At 46.5% G+C, this 20,305-nt stretch overlaps 1 protein-coding gene across 25 annotated transcripts in view; it reads left to right on the forward strand.

Annotated features, from left to right (window-relative positions):
- RBFOX2 (RNA binding fox-1 homolog 2) overlaps positions 1-6,876 on the forward strand; it is a 281,289-nt gene extending 274,413 nt beyond the window's left edge. For all 25 annotated transcript variants that reach the window (XM_076007024.1, XM_076007029.1, XM_076007017.1 and 22 more), the window contains one exon: positions 1,295-6,876. In XM_076007024.1, the coding sequence (XP_075863139.1) occupies positions 1,295-1,339 (45 nt within the window). In that variant the 3' untranslated portion in view covers positions 1,340-6,876. The remainder of the gene's footprint in view (positions 1-1,294) is intronic.
- Positions 6,877-20,305: the final 13,429 nt, after the last annotated feature.

A 20,305-nucleotide genomic window follows, 5' to 3' on the forward strand; every position in this document is an offset into this window, starting at 1 on the left:
AAAACTTAACGTATATAAGTTTCAAGTACAAATACCAAAGGATGTCTCTGCTATTCCTAAGCCTTCTGGTAGATAGTACTAGAAGTTGCCAAGTGAATGCTTTATGGGGATATTTTATTGATAACAGTTGTGGCAAAATATGGTATTCTCATGAAAGTATAGAAGTCGGTAGAGCTCATCTAGAATAATCTCCCCTAACCAAAATCCTCACTACATTGTTCTTGTGTTGGCTTGGATGCCTCCAGTTCCAATGACTGGGACTGAAGAGAGGACATTCCACGGTGACACTTCCTAATGCCAGCCATTCTCTCCAAGCCAGAATGCAACTGGGCAACGGTCTCTGAACATGAGCAAAGTTGTTTGAGAGGTTGACAGAATGAAGTGTAAAATTTAAGGCCAAAAGGAATATTAAAAAGTCAGTCATTTCTCACACTATATCTTTACTGATGAAGATTTGTGAAAGGAAGTCATAGGGTCCAAAGGGAAAGTATGTTTAGAATTGAGGTAGAGACCTACAATAGAAGGACAGTGGTGGAAACTTCTGAGGTTTTATTTAGTGCCAAAATAATATAAATCCTATGTCCATTCCAAAAAAATGACCCAAGAAAGATACATTCCTGGGGACCTTAAAATTGAAAGAAATAAGCCATTAGGTAAGTTATTTGATAAAGATAAAACAAAGGAATAATGCCTAGTTAAAATCCCAGCTATGTATATAAATTTGAATATGTCAAGAAACAACCTAGTTTGTATATTTTATAGATGATAGAGGAAATAGACTTTATTAAAGATTGACTCAGGTATAAATATAGCACCATCTCAGACATGGGCTGTGACCACGCATGCCAAAGATAATGGTCAGAAGTAACATGTGTCCACTGATGGGTAATGTGAGAAGGGGAAATCAGAGATCTGTTTTTGGTCAGGGTTGTAAGGATATATCAAGGTAATCAAAGAGCTGGGCTTTCAAAAATCAAACTGTTTGCAGAACTAGTTTTAAACGGTATTAAGTTTCCCTTCTGTGCTAATTCATGTAAATAATGAAATGAACCATCAGCAGACTCTGCTTGAGAACATCAGGTCTGTGGTAAATTTGTTGGGCTCTGGTTTGAGCAATTTAGAGGCAGAAATTAGTTTCCTGACTTCACTACATAAGGTGACATCTGATAAGTTGCTTTCGGGCATCAAAGGAAGGAAGCTGTTTTTCCAGATCCCCTTCTCAGGACATTTTTATTTATTTTTAATGTTTCTCTCATCAACCTTTTAATTATTTTTATGTCTTTAATTACTGCAGGCGAGTTTATACCGAGGTGGCTACAGCCGATTTGCCCCCTACTGAAGTGACGTGAGACCCCTGCAAATGGGACAGCCCCCCAGTTCATGAGGCCTGGCTATTGCAATATTTACTAGTAGAGGAACTCTATAGCAAGATGAAGAGGAAAAACAAACAAACAAACAAAAAAACACAAAAAAAGAGAGAATACTTTTTTATACCTCACTATGTTCTTTGAATATGTATTTTTCCTTTAAATTTCTGCCTTTAATTCTTTTGTTCCAAAGATTGTGCATTTTTTTCTTTTTTTTTCTTTTTTTTTTTAACTGTGGTAAAAAAAAAAAATAATGCATTTCCATGTCTGTATGTCCGTGCTTAGCTTATTCTATCACGGAAGAGGCAGTTAAGGAGGAAGGAGAGACATTAGGAGCTGATAAGTGCATCTGATCAGAAATCAGCAGACAGAATTACCAAAGTGTATCTGGTGCTGAATTGCTGGGGGACAAGCAGAAGTGGAAGAGATCTTCCTGCAGCAGGATATTCTTCTAGTCTTCTGAGTTTCTGGTCTTTGGCAGGCAATTCTGATTGGCTGTGGCTGGAATCCACATGCTGATTGATAGGAATTTGTGCTTGTAAAGCAGGAGAATTAAAAAGACGCTTTCCTCTCTTCTTCCCTCCTGTCTTCTCCATTCTTTTTACAATCATCTTAAATGCACAGCCTGAGACAGTTGGCATAGTTTTTGGAATTATAATATTGATATTTCCAAATATGCTCTCAGACTGTGGATAATAAACACCTCATTAGGAAACTGATCTCAGAATGAACTCTGGAGTATGAAAAAGACCATTTCTTTTCTTTCCTGTAATCCTAGCATTCCTGCTGGGCTTCTTCCCCTTTAATTGAACCTCAGCTTAGTTCATCTATTCTTTTATTAACACCCTGTTCCCATGTCCTCAAGATTCAGGAATTTAGGAACCAGGGACAGAAGAATAAGCCAGTGGCCAGATTTCCACCTCAGGTATCTGGACACAGCTTGAGGATTAGAAGTACAAATTGCTGACAGCCATTAAAGAGAGTAAGGAAGAGAAAAGAAATATTAGAAGATCTGATATTCCTTATCTTTTTCTTGCATCAGAAAGTACAAACAAAGTATAAAAAATATAATAAAGAATCTGTTGGGGAAAGATAAAACACCAGGTCCTAGGTCAGCTATCCCTGGAAGTTTTGGTGATTAGGACATGTAAGGGCAGGCAGAGGCACTTTGTACTTGCTCCAAAGCCATAGGAATTTTCATCTTCCAGAGCCTTTATGAGTCACTTCTCTATCCACAGTCTTGGGCCCTTGTGGCCATTCCACCCAGCTTCTCGTTATCCTCCAGAGACACCCAGCTGAGCACCTGGACCACTTGGTATACATTAACACTACAGGACATGAAATACGGAGCCCCCGCGGTTGCTCCCCTCCCATATTGGAAGGAGGGTCTGAAATGGCAAGGATCTTAATAATATATTGCCAGAAGGAGTCATGCAGTGGCCACAGCAGTGAGTCACTGCTATTGCTATCTGGCTTTAATTTTATATGTTATCAAAGTAGGGGAGAAAGTATTTCTCTTCTAGCTATTAGATATAACTGATAAAAGCAAGTGTCCTACAGCATTTCCAAAATGAAGGCATTAGGATATAGGAAAGCACGGTCTTTTTGGCTCCCTGGTCTGTTCACATTGGTACTAGGGTGACCTTTCACCCAAGGGATAGCTGCTAAAGGGAGTAATTCAGAGACATGGAGCTTCTGGTTTGTTATGGCTTTGTTTTTGGTTTGTTTTTTTAACTCCTGCCTCCACACATGTTCTTGACTGGTAACTGATTCATGTCCCTGAATTAAAATGACTGACATATGATAGCATCAAGCATTCTTTGTAAGCAGAGTGATATATCTGGGAGGGCACTGGCCTGTCATATACAATACATATCTTCTCCCCCTTCAGAATACTTTCCCCTAATAACTGGGGGGGAGGCTATGCCTGAAACCAGGGGAGACGTCAAGGAAGCTAGAGGCCTCGATGCAATTATGATTAATTCTGGGGAGGAATATGTAGAATAAGGGGACACAAAACTGCCCAGTCCACTGGCCATTTTTAAGCCCCCCCAAGCCAAAGTTTGTTTTGTTGCTGTTAAGACAATTTTCGTTGTATGTATATAAATATTTTAGTTAGAGGAGGGGGGAGTGGGCTGTAGGGCTTTCACAGTTCTAGGGAATGGGGGCAGGAAAGATTTTGGTTTTGCTTTTGTTTTGAGGGATAACTTTTACTGAACTAAAGAAACTGAAAGGACTTTGAGGTCATGATCAAATAGGGGCCATTCTGAGGAAATGGCAAGTCACTTATTCAGTGGAGACAAGGCCAAATTCTAAATGGTTGTATCCATAGCAGGGGAGGAGAATAGGGGAATGAGTTTCAGAATTTTTCACTTCTTTTTTCCTAGAAAAAGATAAGGATGATGGGAACAGTAGAGAAGGCAGCTCCCACAGCCCTTTTAAAAGAGGCAGAAGCTTGAGCTTGAGGTACCTTTTGTGCACTTCAGTTCAGCTGGTTCTGGCTGAGGCCTCTGAAGGCAAGCTCTGTTTCTCAGTGGGTTTCTGCTGCATTTCCAGGGATGGTTCTTAATAACCGCTTCCTCCAGCTCCCTTTTCTAAGAAAGACTAAATGGAGTTCTGCTTTTTATGAACGAGTCTTTGGTTTTCAGTGTCAACACTGAGAATTGGGGCTCTCATAAGCATCTAGATTTCACAGTATCAACCTCCCCTGCAGCTTTTGAACTTGGAGACTCCATACAGTCCAATTCATCAGAGGCAGGTTCCTCAAAGCAGCAATGCTTGTATATTCCTGATTCTGGTTCTCATCCGATTCAGATGCAGAGTCAGAGGAGTCTGGCATTTTGTGAGTTCATTAGAGGATGCCAGTTGATAGTTACAAAAACCTTACTGATGCTGAATCACAGTACATGAATGATTTTTTTTTTTCAGCTTTACTGTAGTTTCTGATCTGGACTTTATATACTGAGCATCTTAACTCTTAGAAGCTGGGCTCCTTTAAAGAGACCTCTAGTGAAGACCTTTATCTCATTATCCCTCTTTCAGCCCAGAGAACTGCCCTTAGGTCTTCTCCAGAATTCCTTGCATTACTTAGTTTGACTCCCATTAACTCAGATGAGCCATTGTGATTCATCATGTTTAAGGCTCAGGTTTAACAAAACCTACTATCACACGCCATCCTCCAACAGCCACAGTCTGAATTGAGCCAAGAGATTTTTTTTCCTTGAAAAAGAAGGGGCATGGGGCTCAACTCTTACTTTAAGGGGAGTTAGTGGAGATCTAGTCCATAGAAATCAGTGATAGCAGCTTTTCCTCAAGTGCGCGACTCCTCAGGGGCTGAACTGCTCTTAGTTTAGGATATGCTTCACTAGAGATAGAGCAGACAAGTCGGTTAATCACTACCATCCTATAACTAGTCATGTAGCTTCCAGATGCAAGGGAGGTGTCACATAGGGATGGAAGCAACCCAAAGGATATGCAACAAGGGCATGATAAACCACCCTTCCCTCTGGCAGGAGATCAAGGCCGACCAAGGGACAGTCTGGAAAGTGGCTTAGACACTTAAGGAGAGTAAAGGGGAAGCTGTTGGATGGACCTTCCCCTTTCACCCAGTCCAGCAGCCAGCTCTCTGCTGCTTGCAGCTATCTAGCACAGTAACATCTGCAAAATTGCAGATTTTTCCCCCAGATACTAGGAGGAAAGGGACTTTGGGGGGTGGGGAAGGGGTCGTGGTGTTTTAAAAACATAAGTTACCTGTTTGCACTGTTTTTAAGATAGGAAAAAAATAGTGGGCAAGGTGAACATCAGACGTAAATTTGTGTGTTTTTATTTTGTCATGCTCTTGAAAATGTTTGACCATTTGTAGTATACACAGTGAAACTTGATTCTCTGTTGCATAAAACACTATTTTTTTTTTTCTGGAAATGTTACTGTCCAAAAGCCTCTTCCCTCCCTTTCCTTTTCCTATATACTTCCTTCATACTTGCTTTACTGATCAACCAGGCAATAGCCATCCAAGAGCTAGAGCATGAAACAGGGCCCTTTCCAAGTAGGCTCTGGGTGTCCTAAGCCAGTGTGTGCCCTCTGGTTTAGTGAGTGCAGTAGAGTCCCTGGCACCTTTCTCTGAAAGTAAGGCATACAGACTGCAGCGAGTTATCAAATTCCTCCATCAGATGCACTAGGAATGAGGAGCTGAGGGATGGGATGGAGGGGATTCCTGAAGTATCGCAGTTGGCTGTAGTAGCTGAGTTCTTATCCATGTTACCGAAACTGTAGCCAGTTACAGTTTACTCAGGAAACGGTAGATCAATTCAGCCATGGTAGTGCTGGTTGGCAGGGATTGGTAACTGAGAGAACTGCTCCTCAGCCAAAATGCAGACCTTGCCTTCAAGGAGACCACCAGCATCGGGGCCTGGTCCTCTGTGTCTGGTGGCTGTGTACATGCCGGTGATGTGAGGGCTCCACTCACCCTGGCGAGCAAAAAGGGAACAGCGATTCTCTTTTCTCTCCCCACCCCCTGCACCTGTTACCAACACCAGTTTCCCAGGGGGTACATGAGTTTTTGAATTTTTAAAAAAATTTTTTTTGGTTTGGTTTTTCCGGGGACTAAGTGCTTTAAGCAATGTCTGTACCCCAACAAGACTCCCAGCTTAGTCATTTTCTTGTATTTTTCTGTTCACAGTATTTTTGTGTGTGTGTGTGTGCTTGTTTTGGCAGCTCATTTTGGCTGTATTATATATCGAGTGATGAATTGATCCTCTTTTTTCCCTAAGGGATATGAATTTTTTTTCTTGTGTTATAATTCTGCTTGTGAATAGCTGGAGCAACCTGGGGCTGACACACGTAAGCTAGGGCTGCAAAGCGAGAAGAGAGCCAGTGGAGTTTACTTGTCCCCGACAGGCTGACCTACCTGAGTCTCTGAGCTTTCAGTCCAAATTTTTGCAAGGCTCAAAATGCCACAAAACCTCTCCTCTTCTCCCCACTTCCTGTGGCAGGGACTGGGCCACCCCTACATGCAACATGCAGTTTCTCTGGCCCCTCCCATTGCCGTGGCAAAACAGGTACCTTTGGGGCATGGGGGCATCACATGGGATGCTTGTGTAACTGACCACCTAGCCTTCTCTCTTCCCCTCTTGTCCTCCCACAATCACTTCCTAGGACACCCGAGCTGCTTGCCCAGGGTCCTGTTTCCCTGCTAACTCCAGAGAAGCATCCCAGGGCTTTGTGACAGTCTCTATTCCTTTCCCTTCTCGTTAAGAATCATATTGTATAGTAGCTTTCAGACCATACAGTATTCATTGGGTTACTCCTATTATTATCAAGTAGCTGGAATTGTGAAGGTCGGAGTAGTTAGATCTTTAGCTTTTATTCCTTATTTTTTTGTATTACTCTCCATGTGTATAAATTATTGATCATGTTGCTGGCTTTTATAAACTCTAAGCAAAGGAGGAGCACTGCCTCAGCCTTTGCAAATGGTAATGAAGCACTGTTTTTAAATAAAAGAGAGAAACACCATTCTTTGGCCTATGTGTATGGATCTTCATTCTGTATTGCCTCCGCCTAAGGCTCCAAAGAACAGCTTGGATTTGACTTAAGATGAGAAGAAAGGAAGGAGAACCACCGCTTCCTAAGGTGAGGTGGCATAAATGCAAATGCGGCGTGCTGCGAAGTGAAGGAGGCTGACAGCTGGCCTGAGTCAGCTGCTCTGCGGCTTCACCAGCTGCTGAGCTCCAGGCTGTCCAAAAGCTGTTTTTGTGATGCTTTTTCTGAAATCTCCTTTCAGCTTCACGTTTTCACCGTTTATCCTCCCCTGACTCAGCTGCTGCCCTCACCACATCTTGGACACTGTCCTTGCCAGGGCCTGTTGCCCACTTGACCTTCCCGCAGTGTCAGCCCCTGCCTACCCTGCCACCTCGGCCCTCCTGCTGCTGCCGCCGGGGCTCCCCTGCTTCTTCCTCAACTGTGGGAAATATATCCCGCCCAGCCCTTTTCTGCCTTCCCTGTGCTTTTTCAGCCGTCCCTTGCTGCACTGGTTTCTCAACCAGTGATGCCCAAGTCTCTGAAATTCTCCATAAACCTCTAACTCCCTTAACTTCACCCTGCAAGACCATTGTGTTTCCTGATTCATAGAGAGGACAGAGGCCATCAGATACACTCTCCCTGCACGAGTTTCTGCTGCTGAATCGGTAAACCTATATGAGTTACACCCATTATTCCCCTTCTCTCCCATTCTGCTGGGTATAACCCTGTACTGTGCCCTGCCACCTTTCTGGGGACCTTGCTTTGTTTCCTCTCTTGCCTGGTTAACCTTTTCTTCTCGATATCCCCTTTGAATTTAAATATGCTTAAATCTGACACATTAAAATATTTTCTTTTCAAAGATTATAAGTTCTCTTCTTCATGGCAAACTTCTAAAATAAGTGTCAGCTCACTGACTCCAGTTACTTGCTCTTCACCCTGCTGCTGCCTGGCTTTTACCTCCAGTACTGGGAAGCAGCCCCTGAGGATGACAGCTGATAGGCGCCCCACGGTCCACGTGCTTGACTGCTGAGTATGCACAAGGCTTTTTTGCTTGCATGTCTGTCTGTGACAGGCCTAGGTGGGTGAGTACCTCACCACTGCTACCTGTTACACGCCGATGTGTCCTCGTCCCCCCTTGTCTCCTAAACTAGGCTCCCTGCTTCCCTCTTAAGCAGCACTCCACCACCCAAGTCTGTTCCCTCTGCGGCCAGCCTATTCAATCAGGTCATCATGTGCTTTGTCCAGACCTCTGCTGGCTTCTCCCCTAGCCAGTTCCAAGTCCTTCTCCTGGTCTGTAAAGCCCTATGTAATTTACTCCCCTGCTAGTTTATTTGGTGTCAGTCTCCCTGTGATGGAATGTACACACCTGGAGGTCAAGGACTGTTCTGTTGCTGCTGTATCCCCAGTGCCTGGCACGCAGTAAGCAATACAGTTTCCAGCCCCACCTTCCTTTATATGGCCACCCCTAGTAATAGCAGTGGACATACAGCACTGCTGGTGGCACTTCACCCGGATTTACACCTTTCATCTTCCCAGCAGCCCTAGAAAGCAGGTGCTCCTCCAAGGCACCCCTCACTGGGTCCTGTTCCTGTACTTCCTGCTGGATATTCCAGGCATGCAAAGCCTGGACCGACTGCCCTGTCCCCAGGGCATTTCTGGGTGTTTTGTTTGCAGCAGGAAACCTTGTATCTCTCTAGGACAAAGAACAAGCTTGCTTACTGCCTGCTATAAAAGAGAAGAGGACTCCCTAAGCTCAGCATTCCTCTGCTGTAATGCAGACCTACTGGGTGCACAGCATCCATCCAGACCCCTGGGACTCGGGGGCTCATGGAACCGTCCCGTTTGCTGATGATTGTGCTGTACTGTGCCGTGAGTAAGAAAGTCCTTTGTCTCTGACCCAGTCTTGTGTCTGTCACCAGTATCCATGAAACAGTAACAGGCTAATGGATTCTCTTTTAAGGAGGGAGAACTCAAATTGTAGACCAGACAGTATTGTTATTCCCCTGTTAGAAGGAAGCTGATTAAATAACTTGCCCAGAGTCACATAAATAGGAAAGAGCCAGGATCTGTCTGTACCCAGGCACTCTGTCCCCCAAGGCTGTGCCTTTAATCTCTGAGCTGTAGTGCTGCTCTTGCAGAAACTTAGGCAGAAATACAAGAGCTGGCACTGCACTCGTGTCTCTGGCTGCCTCTCTGACCCTTTAGTGGGGTCCTTTTCTTCCACCTCTCCCTTAAATCTCATTCCCCAGGGCTGTTGTAGGCCCCCCCTCTTTTACTATATTCCCCCAAAGGGTCACTTTTGACATAATTTCTGCCTGTAAGCTAATGACTCTCAAATCCATACCTGGGGTCCGTAAGACTCTCCTAAAGTCTAGACTCACAGCCAGCTGCAATTCCATGGGCTCCTAAAAGTCAGTGTACTTAAAATAAATGCTCTTTGTACTACAAAAACTCCTATTTTCCTGTGTTAGTCCTTATAGGCTGCTATAACAAAATACAATAAACCGGGTAATTTATAAACTGAGATTTATTTCTCACAGTTCTATAGGCTGAGAAGCCCAAGATCAAGGGCCAGCAGATTCCATGTCTGGTGAGGGCCCATTTCCTGGTTAGTGGCGCCTTCTTCCTGTTCTTCACGTGACGGAAGGGACTAGCTAGCTCTCTGGAGCCTCTTACAAGGACATGAATCCCACTCATGAAGGTTCCACTCTCATGATCTCATCAGCTCCCAGAAGGCCCCATCTGCTAAAACCAGCACATTGGGAGTTAGAGTCTCGACACAGGCATTGGCGAGACGGGAGATGTAAACCTTTAGGCCACAGCAGTTCCCTAGGCAAGTAAATTGAAACACAGCTGGCAATAACCATGTTAAAATCTCAAGGAGAAAAGAAAGAACACAATGCAACAGGAAAGTGTCTTGCTAAAGCCCTATGTCAGCCACCTTGGTCTTGGGTAGGTGCTGATTCTCAGCGAGCTTTATTGTTTTTGTTCATAGATTTAGGGGATACAAGTTGAATTCCATCACACTTATAGTTGCGTAATGGTGGAGTCTGGGCTTTGGCATACCAATCGCTAAAGTAGTGTACGTCGTACCCCATAGGTAATTTTTCTTCCCTCGCCCATTCCTACCCTCCTCGTGAGTCTCCAGCGTCCATCGTATCCTGGTCAGTTCATGAGCCAAGTGCCTGATTCTGACAGCACTCGCTTTACCCTAGAGATGGCCCTGCCAACCCCAGCCCCACTCCAGACCCCGTCCTCGCTAGTGTTTCCTATGGTGATTAATGGCATTACCAACCAGTGCCTAAAATCAGGAGCCTCTCCACTCCGACCCTTCCCACTGCCTCCCCACACTGGCAGCCAGTCAGCAAGTCCGGCTGATTCCTTGGTCTCCTGCCATTCTCCCCACCTCTCACCTTTGCTTAGGTGCACTGGTTTACTTTCTGTTCTTTAAGCCAAGTTCATTCCCATCTTAGGTCCTTTGTTCAAGCTGTTCTGCCTTGAAACACTGCCTCCAGCTCTCATCCTTCCAGTCTCAGGTTGAACACTGCCTCCTTAGGAAGGCCATCCCTGACTACCCAGTCTGAACAAGCCCCTCCTCTTAGTGCTCCCCCCACCCACCCTGTTTTATTTCCCTGACAGCACTTCCTGTTCCAAATGTACGTGAGTTATCTTGTTCATTGACGTGTTTGCATGTCTGTGGTTTGTCTCGCTTCTGCCAGCAGAGTCTAACGGTGAGGACAGGTGTGGGCGTGGGCAGTCCTACCATTGTAGTCCCAGGGCCCTAACATGGAGCAAGCGCTCAATAAACTGGTTGTTGAACGAAGAATGCTCTGATCTCAGCTTCCTGTGTCTTCCTCCTCATGTCAATCCTCTCCACTTTCACCTGCCTAAAATAATGTGACCATATTGTCCCTCTTTCTCCAAATCCTTGAGAAACATCCATTATCCAGAGCCTGAAATCCACACCCCTTAACGTGGCACTCAAGGCCTCCACACTCTGGGCTTAAACTGCCTTGCCCACTGATTTGTGTACATTCTCGGCCGTGTCACCAGGAGAGCCTGTGCCCTGAGACAAGCTGTGCTCCTCACTCTTCCTTTGGTTCTCCACCCGCCTCTAGATGAAATTGTCCTTAACCTGCATGGCTCAGCTCAGATGTCGCCTCAGCCCGCTTCCTCTCCTGGTCAGTGTGCTGTCTCTCAGGCACAGCACTTGGCCATCTGACCTCTGTTACCAGGGTGAGCAGGTGCTGGCCTCTGGACCAGACGGGAGGCTTCCAAAGACAGTTTATCTAGCACATAGTTTGCTCTTTACCCTTTTCTTTTGTTGGCTTGAACGCTTTCCACTTAATATAATTCTTCCTGTTTTGACAGGCATTAGCAATGATGTTTTTCTTTGATTCAAGCTCAGCCCAGGCCCAAAGCATCTGTTCATCACATGAACATTGGTTGGCGACAAGCAGCCATGTATTGGTGCCATTTGGAAACAAAACCTGGAGAAACTGGACTTTCTGTTAGGTAATTGTGTACGTCTCCTCCCCCACTAGACTGTGGGCTTCAGAAGACAAAGGACCAGATTAATCACAGCCAGCTTCCTAAAGCCTCGCTGGGGCAGGAGTGCCCGTCACACAAACCGTACCGCAGGTGCCGCAAAAAGACTCAGGCGCGAGCACACAGCCAGGGATACGACAAGCACACAGTGTGTTTCTGAGAATGAAACCACACACAATCCCCAGAGATTTTATTTAAAACACAGATGACCTCACAGACATTTTAAGACAATGGTCAAAAGATGGCTCCAGCCTCAGGCCTCCATTTCTGTGCCCCATCGCATACTCGGATGGCAGCCTCCCCCTCGCGTCCCCAAGCTGCCAGTGGCTGCTGCTGCTGTGAGGGCTGATGTTCAGGCTGAACGTGATGGATGTTCAGGTTTGCACAGAGAACTTGGCTGCAGGACACATCAGCCAGGCTGCTTTTTCTCCCGCAGCCACAGCAAGCTGTGTGCTCTTGGTCGAGTCTCTCCCACAGCTTCCCCATCTGTAGGGTGTTAGGACAGATCATATGTTCTGTGGGGTCCCTCCCAGTTCTGAAGTGTGACTTTATATTGCTAACTCATCTCTCCAGGTGAAAAACAGCCCTAAACAGATGCTCAGTCCCAGGAGCAGGGCTATCTGGCCATGCATTTCCACCCAAGGTTCCGCCTTCTCTTTGGAGCAGAGTTCTTTCTACTTCACAGCACATGAAATGCCTGCGCACCTAGTAAGCCCTGTCAGAAGCTGCAATGGAGGCAAGTGTGCCAACACTGTGACCAAGTGGTAACAAAAGCTGGCACCACCTAGTAGCTTGTCAGGAAAATGGTGCATCCAATTTGGAAGCTATCTGACTGAGTTCTAGGCCATACTTTGGAAGTTCTCAACCAAAGGTGCAAATCAGATTTACATACCCAGGCTGCATATCCAGTGGTTCTGACTCAGTTGGCCTGAGTGGAGTCTGGACATCTGGATTTTGTGAGGAGGCCAGAGATGATACTAATGTGTACACTGGCTGGAAACCACCCTGCCTGATTTGGGATCCCACTGCCTTCTCAAAGGCTCCTGAGAGAAGACAGAAGAGCTCATTTTTAAAAAAGCTGGGATTGATGGCTTAATGTCGAATCATCCGCAGTAGCAAATGCCCCATGGGTGCTGGCTGGTGGTGGTCTGGGGGTAGGGAGGGGTGTGTGGGAGCTCTCTATTCTTTCCACTCAGTCTTACTCTAAAAAACAAAGTCTATTAAATTTTTTAAATGCAGGGAGGGGCAGCTCAACTATGGCAGTGTCAATGGAAATATTTAAGGGTCGTGGTTCTGTGCCTCTTGGCCAGCTCATTCTTCCTGAACACTTTCGTTCTCAAATTATCTGCACGGAAGGTTCTGTTGTCTGTGGGGAAAATGCTAAAATCCTTAGCCCAGGCTGGTCGCGGTGGCTCTCGCCTGTAATCCTAGCTCTCTGGGAGGCCGAGGCGGGCGGATTGCTCGAGGTCAGGAGTTCAAAACCAGCCTGAGCAAGAGTGAGACCCCGTCTCTACCATAAATAGAAAGAAATTAATTGGCCAACTGATATATATATAGAAAAAATTAGCTGGGCATGGTAGTGCATGCCTGTAGTCCCAGCTACTCGGGAGGCTGAGGCAGGAGGATTGCTTGAGCCCAGGAGTTTGAGGTTGCTATGAGCTAGGCTGACGTCATGGCACTCACTCTAGCCTGGACATAAAAACGAGACTCTCTCAAAAAAAAAAAAAAAATCCTTAGCCCAGGCATCTACGGCTCTTCCGGTTCCAGCCTCAAACCATCTTTCCAGGCTTAGAATCAATAATGAGGAGCCCAAACCAAAAGAGAGTGGAAAGACCCCCCCACCCCACCAGACTGCAAGCCCCACGAGGGCAGGGATCTTGTCTGTCTGTCTTTTTGACCACCAGGACCTAGAACACGACTGAGGTCTGGCTCGAGGTAGGTGCACGTGGCCCCCCACAGCCATCTCATTCCTCCTCTTTCTCTTCTCCCAGGCAGCCTTTCCTTCCACCTCATTTTCCCTCAAGGCCATTTCTTTGTGAACATTTCCTCCATACCCCAGCCCCCCACCTCCACCATCTCGCTTGCCTCTGAGTTCTCTGCAGCATGATTTTGTTCTTATCTTACTTGGCTTTGTGCAGTGTTATTCTGAATTCCTTGAGGCCAGTACTTTGTTTTGTTCAGCCCTGTGGCCGTGGAGCCACCAGGTGTCCCTCAGTGTGTGTAGGGGCTGCCAGGCCTGCCAAGGGCACCAGGACTGATCTGAGCAGAGGCCCTGTAGTCTTTACCACATACCAACGTTACCATAGATTTGCTCACTCCATGAAAGGCGGAGCTGTGAGCTTCTCAGGATGTGCCTGAGAAAGTGTCTCAGTCTCCTTCAAGATGGTCTGCCCTCTGCTCTGAGAAAGCAGTATCTGTTTAGGATTTTAAAACGTGGGCTCTGGAGACAGGCACTCTAGATTTGAAATCTGGCTCTGCCACTCCCTGGATATATGACATTGCACAAGTTGCTTAGCATGCCTCAGTGTTTTCATCTGTAAAGTGGGGTTATTAGTAGCCCCTACTTTATAGGATTGGTGTAAGGACTTAAAAAGTTAATATGTGTAAAATGCTTAGAAACATATGGCACATAGTATTTGTTCAATAAATGGTTTAATCATTATCATTGTTAAAAATGTGGTCCACAGGGGTGAGCCAAGTACCCTGGGCAACTGTCCCAGGCTCCAATGACAGCACAATGACCTAGGTTCTGAGCCTTAATTCCTCGACATCCCCTGAACTGCCCGATTGTAATTGTTCAGTTCCTTCTTCCCTGCTGAATCATAAGCCTCTTGTTTACTCAGGAAACTGAGGCACAGAGAGGTCACAGGGCTAAGCCATGTAGTGAGGAAGTGGTGAGGCCTAGACTCAAACCCAGACAACAACCTGAACAGCTTTGCTGGTGTCAGATCTCTAGGCCTTGCTCAGAGCCGGCTCCCGGTGGTCACTGGGGCTCCATACCTCTCTTCGCTAAGTGAGGTCCTCTACCTCCTGACCCAGTGCTTATCCTCTTCATCTGTCCTCAAAGTCAAGGGGCTGTGTTGGTCTGTTCAAGCCTTGACATTCAAATAGTCCAGGCCTCCATTTGACCAATAGGAGCAATGGGCCCAGAGAGGCTAATCACAAGGCCACACAGCCAGTTATTCACAGGGTGGGACCTGAGGGGCCTCTTGTTTTCCCAATTTTGCCTTGCTGGTGTTTGAAATTTTTGCTTAATAGAAAAAAACAGGGGGACAGAATGGTCTTTCCAGAAGGATGGTTAAGTTCTTCAAGTTCGGGGTCTTTTGTGCCAGCTTGGGGTTCCTGCCCTAGGGCGCTTCTCCTCGAGGGCATTCAGTAAATGCCATGTTGTGTCTTCTGCTTCGGCTGAGCATTCTGTCACCTCCCAGGGATGGCGTCGCGCCTCCACACCTGGGATCTCGTTGAACTTTCACAACATGCAAGAGCTCCTCACGTGTTTTACAGGTGAGAAAGGCAAGACGTGGTGATGCCAGGAGCCTCGCCCAGTTTCACGTGGGCAGAAAGTGGCAGAGGGCCCCGACTGTCCATCTGGAGCCCTCGGTGAGCTGAGGAGGAAGGCAGGGAGGACGGGGCTGTGGGAGGGGGAGAGAGGAGCAGCGAGCCCCGTGGGCAGCGGCAGGGAAGGCTGCCCAGCACTGGCCTCTCCACACTCCCAGCCTTTCCCGTGCGCTTGCTTGCGGGGCTGTCTGGCCCTGCCACCCGAAGGCGGCAAGTGCGAAAAGTGCTCTCACAGTTACTGCTTCCCCATCACCCTGTGGGCCTTGAAATTGACCTCCCAGTTCACAGATGGCAATTTCCTGTTTCTGAAGCCAGAAGTCTAGATACTCAGAAGTTGCTTCTCTTGAAACCTTTAGGACAGTGGTCAACAGACTTTTTTCTGTAAAGCACCAGATAGTAAATATTTTAGGTTTTGTAGGCCATATGGTCTCTGTCACAGCTTCTCAACCCTGCATTGTAGCACAAAAGCAACCATAGATAAAATCTATATGAAGGATGTGGCCATGTTTCAATAAAACTTTATTTATAAAAACAGGTAGCATGCCGGGGGCAGTGGCTCATGCCTGTAATCCTAGCACTCTGGGAGTCTGAGGTGGGAGGATTGCTTGAGTTCAGGAGTTTGAGACCAGCCTGAGCAAGAGCGAGACCCTGTCTCTACTATAAATAGAAACAACTAAAAATAGAAAAAATTAGCTGGCACATGCCTGTAGTCCTAGCTACTCAGAAGGCTGAGGCAGGAGGATCATTTGAGCCCAGGATTTTGAGGTTGCTATGAGCTATGGCACTCTAGCCCAGGCAACAGAGTGAGAGACTCTGTCTCAAAAAAAAAAAAAAAAAAAAAAAAAAGGTGGTGGGCCAGATTTGGCCCCTGGGCTATAATTTGCTAACCCTTGCCTTAGACAATTCACAAGGCCCCAAAAATCTCTGGAAGAGTTTAGATGAATGCTTGTGAAAAATCCCTGCCAAGTACAGGCTGAATGCAACTACTAATTTTGATGTGCATGTGTGAAAAATACTAATCTCCAAATAATTTTAAAAGTAAGTGTTGCCAGAATTGGCTCATTCAAACTTAAAATTTCTGCCTTAGGCCTACATGCACAGACATGTATGAATTCCCCCTACCATTCTTCAGTGGTATGACCTCAGGAAAGTTACTTGGCCTCCTGGAGCTCCCATTTCCCAATTTGCAAAATTGGGAAAGTGATCAGCCTGTACCTGAAGGCATGACTGTGATGATTAACCAAGGCTGTGTGGAGCAGTGGTCAATAGCAAGGATTCAAGAGTTGGAAGATTCTGACTGGTCTGCCACCTGCTGGGTGGATGACCCTGAACAATTTATTTAACCTCTCTGTTCCTTAGATTCCTCATCTACAAAATGCAGGTAATAACCGTTCCTCCTGTAGCAGTGTGGTGCAAAGATAAAATAAGTAGAGTACTTAGCACAGTGTCTAGAAAGTGCTAAGCATTCAGTAACGATTCGCCATTTATTGTTCAATCAAGTTGGCAATGCACTTAGCAGAGTTCCTAAGGCACAATTTTCAGTGACTATTTTTTTTCCCTTTTTGAGGACAGGAATTGGAGTTTCTGGACATGAACAAGGAATCTGCAGGTTGGAAGGTTGAAATGAATCTTATGGCTGGTAGGAAATAGAGAAGATTCCCCAGGACTGTACTCTTTTAAAGCATATGGCAAAAATGAGGCCTTACCTATAGAATGTCATGTATCAGGTTGTATTGCTAAGTTGCTTTTCTCTCCATGTAGCTCTAAACCATGTTGCAGAGGGTGTGGGGAAACAGGGCAGAGTTGACCCAGAGGTGCAGCCAGGTGCGTAAAGCCTAGAGAACGGCTTCCAGCACAGGCTGCAGTCCGGCACGGGCAGCAGGAGCTGAGAGAGTAGAGCACAGTCCCTGGGCATTTCCTCTGCCACCTCTTCATCACTGGATCGTCCCCGCTGGTGTAGAACCACGCTAGCGTCTCTAACATCTTAGAGAACTTGCTTTCCTTTCTTGACCTCGCTTCCTCTCCAGCTGCTGTCCTATTTTTCTGGAAGACTTTCTAGCAAAACTCAAAAGCGTTGGCAGTACTCAGTCTCCACTTTCTTTCCTCCTCCTTTAAAACCTTCTCCATCCAAGCTTTTTGTCCTCAGCCACTTCACCATACTGCCCTTCTCCAGGCCGCCGGTGGTCTCCATGTCACCAAATTGGATCAGCTCTCGGGTCTCCTTGTCCTGGACCTGTTGGCAGCATCTGATCCTGTTTATCCCTTCTTTCCTTTGTGGCTTTCTTCACTGCATTTCCTGGACACCCCCTGCGGCTCCCCTCCAACCGCAGTGGCTGCTCCTTCTCCGTCTCCTTTCATGGTTCCTCCACGTCGCCCCACGTTTGCAGCCTGGGCTGCCCAGGTGCTGAGCTTGGACATCTGTACCTTGCTCACTCTTTTGATAATCGTATCCACTCTTGTCGTCTTACATACCGTCTACTTACCGATTTGTACCTCCCGCCAATTTGTTATTGGAGACCCCACATCTTGAATCCGGACACATATAGGCCACCGCCTGCGTGTGTCTACCGAGCATCTCAAACCCAGTGTGTCCACGCTGCGCTCCTCCGTCTTGCCCCATCCGACCCTTTCAGGCCCCGCATACCCCATCAGGCCATTGCTGAGGCTAAAACCTTGGTGTTATCCTGGCTCCTCTTCCCCCCTCACTCCACAACGCGTCCATGAGCGATGCTGTGCGTTCAGCCTTCAGAATGTGGCCAGTAGCTGACACTTCTCACCACCTTTCTTGCCACCACACTGGTTCAAGCCACTGTGCTCCCTCCCAAGGGTGGTTTCAGCAACCTGCTAACTGGTGTCCCTGTGATAGCCTTGCCCCTGCCTCTCGCCCTGCCACAGCCGGAGTGATTTCTGAGTCATGCCACTGCTCTGCTTGCTCACCTGGGGGGAAAGCCCAACTCCTTACTGCGGCGCATCAGGCCTCTTCACCTCCCGCTCCCCCTCTGGCTTCGTCCCAGTCCCCTTCGCCGACCCCAGCCTCACTCTGCTCCCGGCACCCGCCCCGACCCCAGCTCCCTGGACACACCACGCATGTGTCACCCCTGCTGCTCCCTTTGTCTGGAATGCTCTTCTCCCAGACACCCTCCTGCTTTGCTCAAATATAAGCCTCTGAGAGAGGTTTGCCCTGATTATCCTATTTAAAACTACATTCATTGCCCAGGCTACAGTGAGTGCCATGGTGTCAGCCTAGCTCACAGCAACCTCAAATTCCTGGGCTCAAGCGATCCTCCTGCCTCAGCCTCCCGAGTAGCTGAGACTACAGGCACACACCACCATGCCCAGCTAATTTTTTCTATATATATTAGTTGGCCAATTAATTTCTTTCTATTTATAGTAGAGACGGGGTCTCGCTCTTGCTCAGGCTGGTTTCGAACTCCTGACCTCGAGCAATCCACTTGCCTCGGGCTCCCAGAATGCTAGGATTACAGGCGTGATAAAACTACATTCTTGCCCCAGCCTACTCTCCCTATCTTCCTTCCCAGATTAGTGTTTCTCCCTAACACACATTACTGTATAACACACTGTACCATGTACTTGTCTATTATGTGTCTTTTCTGTGTCCCCGCCACCACCATGGGAACAAACTCCACGGAGGCAGGGGTGTGTCTTGTTCACTGCTTTATCCCAACGTCCAGGAGGATGCCTTTCTCCAGCAGGTATTCAGTGTAGATTTGCATGGGTGGGTGGGTTGGAGGCTCTCTGGGCTTTCCAGGCACTGCCAACGTCGTGGGGACGGTCTTCCATGGAAACGCACCCATCCTCTTTTCACTGTTGCCTCGCTTAGTGAGGAGGAGGCGGCTTCGTGTTCATTCAAGCAATTTAGGAAGCTAAATTAAGACCAGACTATAAGTTTGTCCTCGTTTTAAAAATGTATTTAATATTTGTTGTAAATATTTATTATCCTTTCCATTTCATAAAATAGTAATTCACATAACAGAAAACTTGAAAAATACAGAAAGTTAGAAGAGGGGGGAAGTCACCAAAATTACCTCTAAATGAAGACAGCTGCATTGCAACCATGCTGTGTTTCCTTTCCGGGTTTTGTTTTCCTACACACAAGTTGAGAGATGTGTTTCCCCTGGATAGGTAAAAGGTAAGAAAGTATATATACAAATCCTATCCTGCTTTTTCCACCTAGCGTGATAAAATAAACATTTTCCACATTAACCCAGTCATTGACCTTTGTGAATATCATTTCCGATAGCTACAGAGAGTTCTATCAAGTGGATGAATATTTTGTATTTAACCGGTTCCCTTGTGTTAGAACATTTCAGTGACTTTCAATTTTTCATGTTTATAAATCATGTTAAAAGAAAAAAACAAAAAAACAAATTATGCTGTAGTAAAGGGGTAATTTTCTTTTCTTTTCTTTTCTTTCTTTTTCCTTCCTTCCCTCCTTCCTTCCCTCCTTCCCTCCTTCCCTCCCTCCCTCCCTCCCTCCCTCCCTCCCTCCCTCCCTCCCTCCTTTCTTTCTTTCTTTCTTTCTTTCTTTCTTTCTTTCTTTCTTTCTTTCTTTCTTTCTTTCTTTCTTTCTCTTTTCTTTCTTTTCTTTCTTTCTTTTTCAGACAGAGTCTCACTCTGTTGCCTGGGCTAGCATGCTATGGCATCAGCCTAGCTCACAGCAACCTCAAACTCCTGGGCTCAAGCAATCCTCCTGCCTCAGCCTCCTGAGTAGCTAGGACTACAGGCATGCACCACCATGCCTGGCTCATTTTTTCTGTATATTTTTAGTTGGCCAATTAATTTATTCCTATTTTTAGTAGAGATGGGGTCTCGCTCTTGCTTAGACTCGTTTCGAACTCCTGACCTTGAGTGATCCTCCCGCCTGGGCCTCCCAGAGTGCTAGGATTTCAGGCGTGAGACACCACGCCTGTCCCCAATTTTCTTTCAGTAACAGCTTTTCTCAGATCACTCCCTGTTCATCGCGGGGCCCTGGGGGATGCAGGTTGAATCTTAGCTCGAGCAGCAGACTCTTGGCGCACAGGCGTGACGGTAGAGTCGTGGGCAATGGCAGAAGGGGATGGAAAGGAGTGGCAGAGGATAGTTTATTTTAAAATAAAAATGTTTGTCATTTTAATTATAACTGTACTATGTAGCTATATACAATTTGGAAAATACATGAGTCCTGAATGTGTCTCAGCTTCAGTTTTACTTAACGTGAATATTTAGGTCTTCTTGGTCTCCAACCCCACCTGTACACACAGAAAATCTGGTCTCTTGCAAATTTCTCTTCCACCCCAGGTGTTTCTGGAGTCCCT

The sequence above is a fragment of the Microcebus murinus genome, chromosome 10, assembly GCF_040939455.1.
Source record: "Microcebus murinus isolate Inina chromosome 10, M.murinus_Inina_mat1.0, whole genome shotgun sequence".
Classification (NCBI taxonomy): Eukaryota; Metazoa; Chordata; class Mammalia; order Primates; family Cheirogaleidae; genus Microcebus; species Microcebus murinus.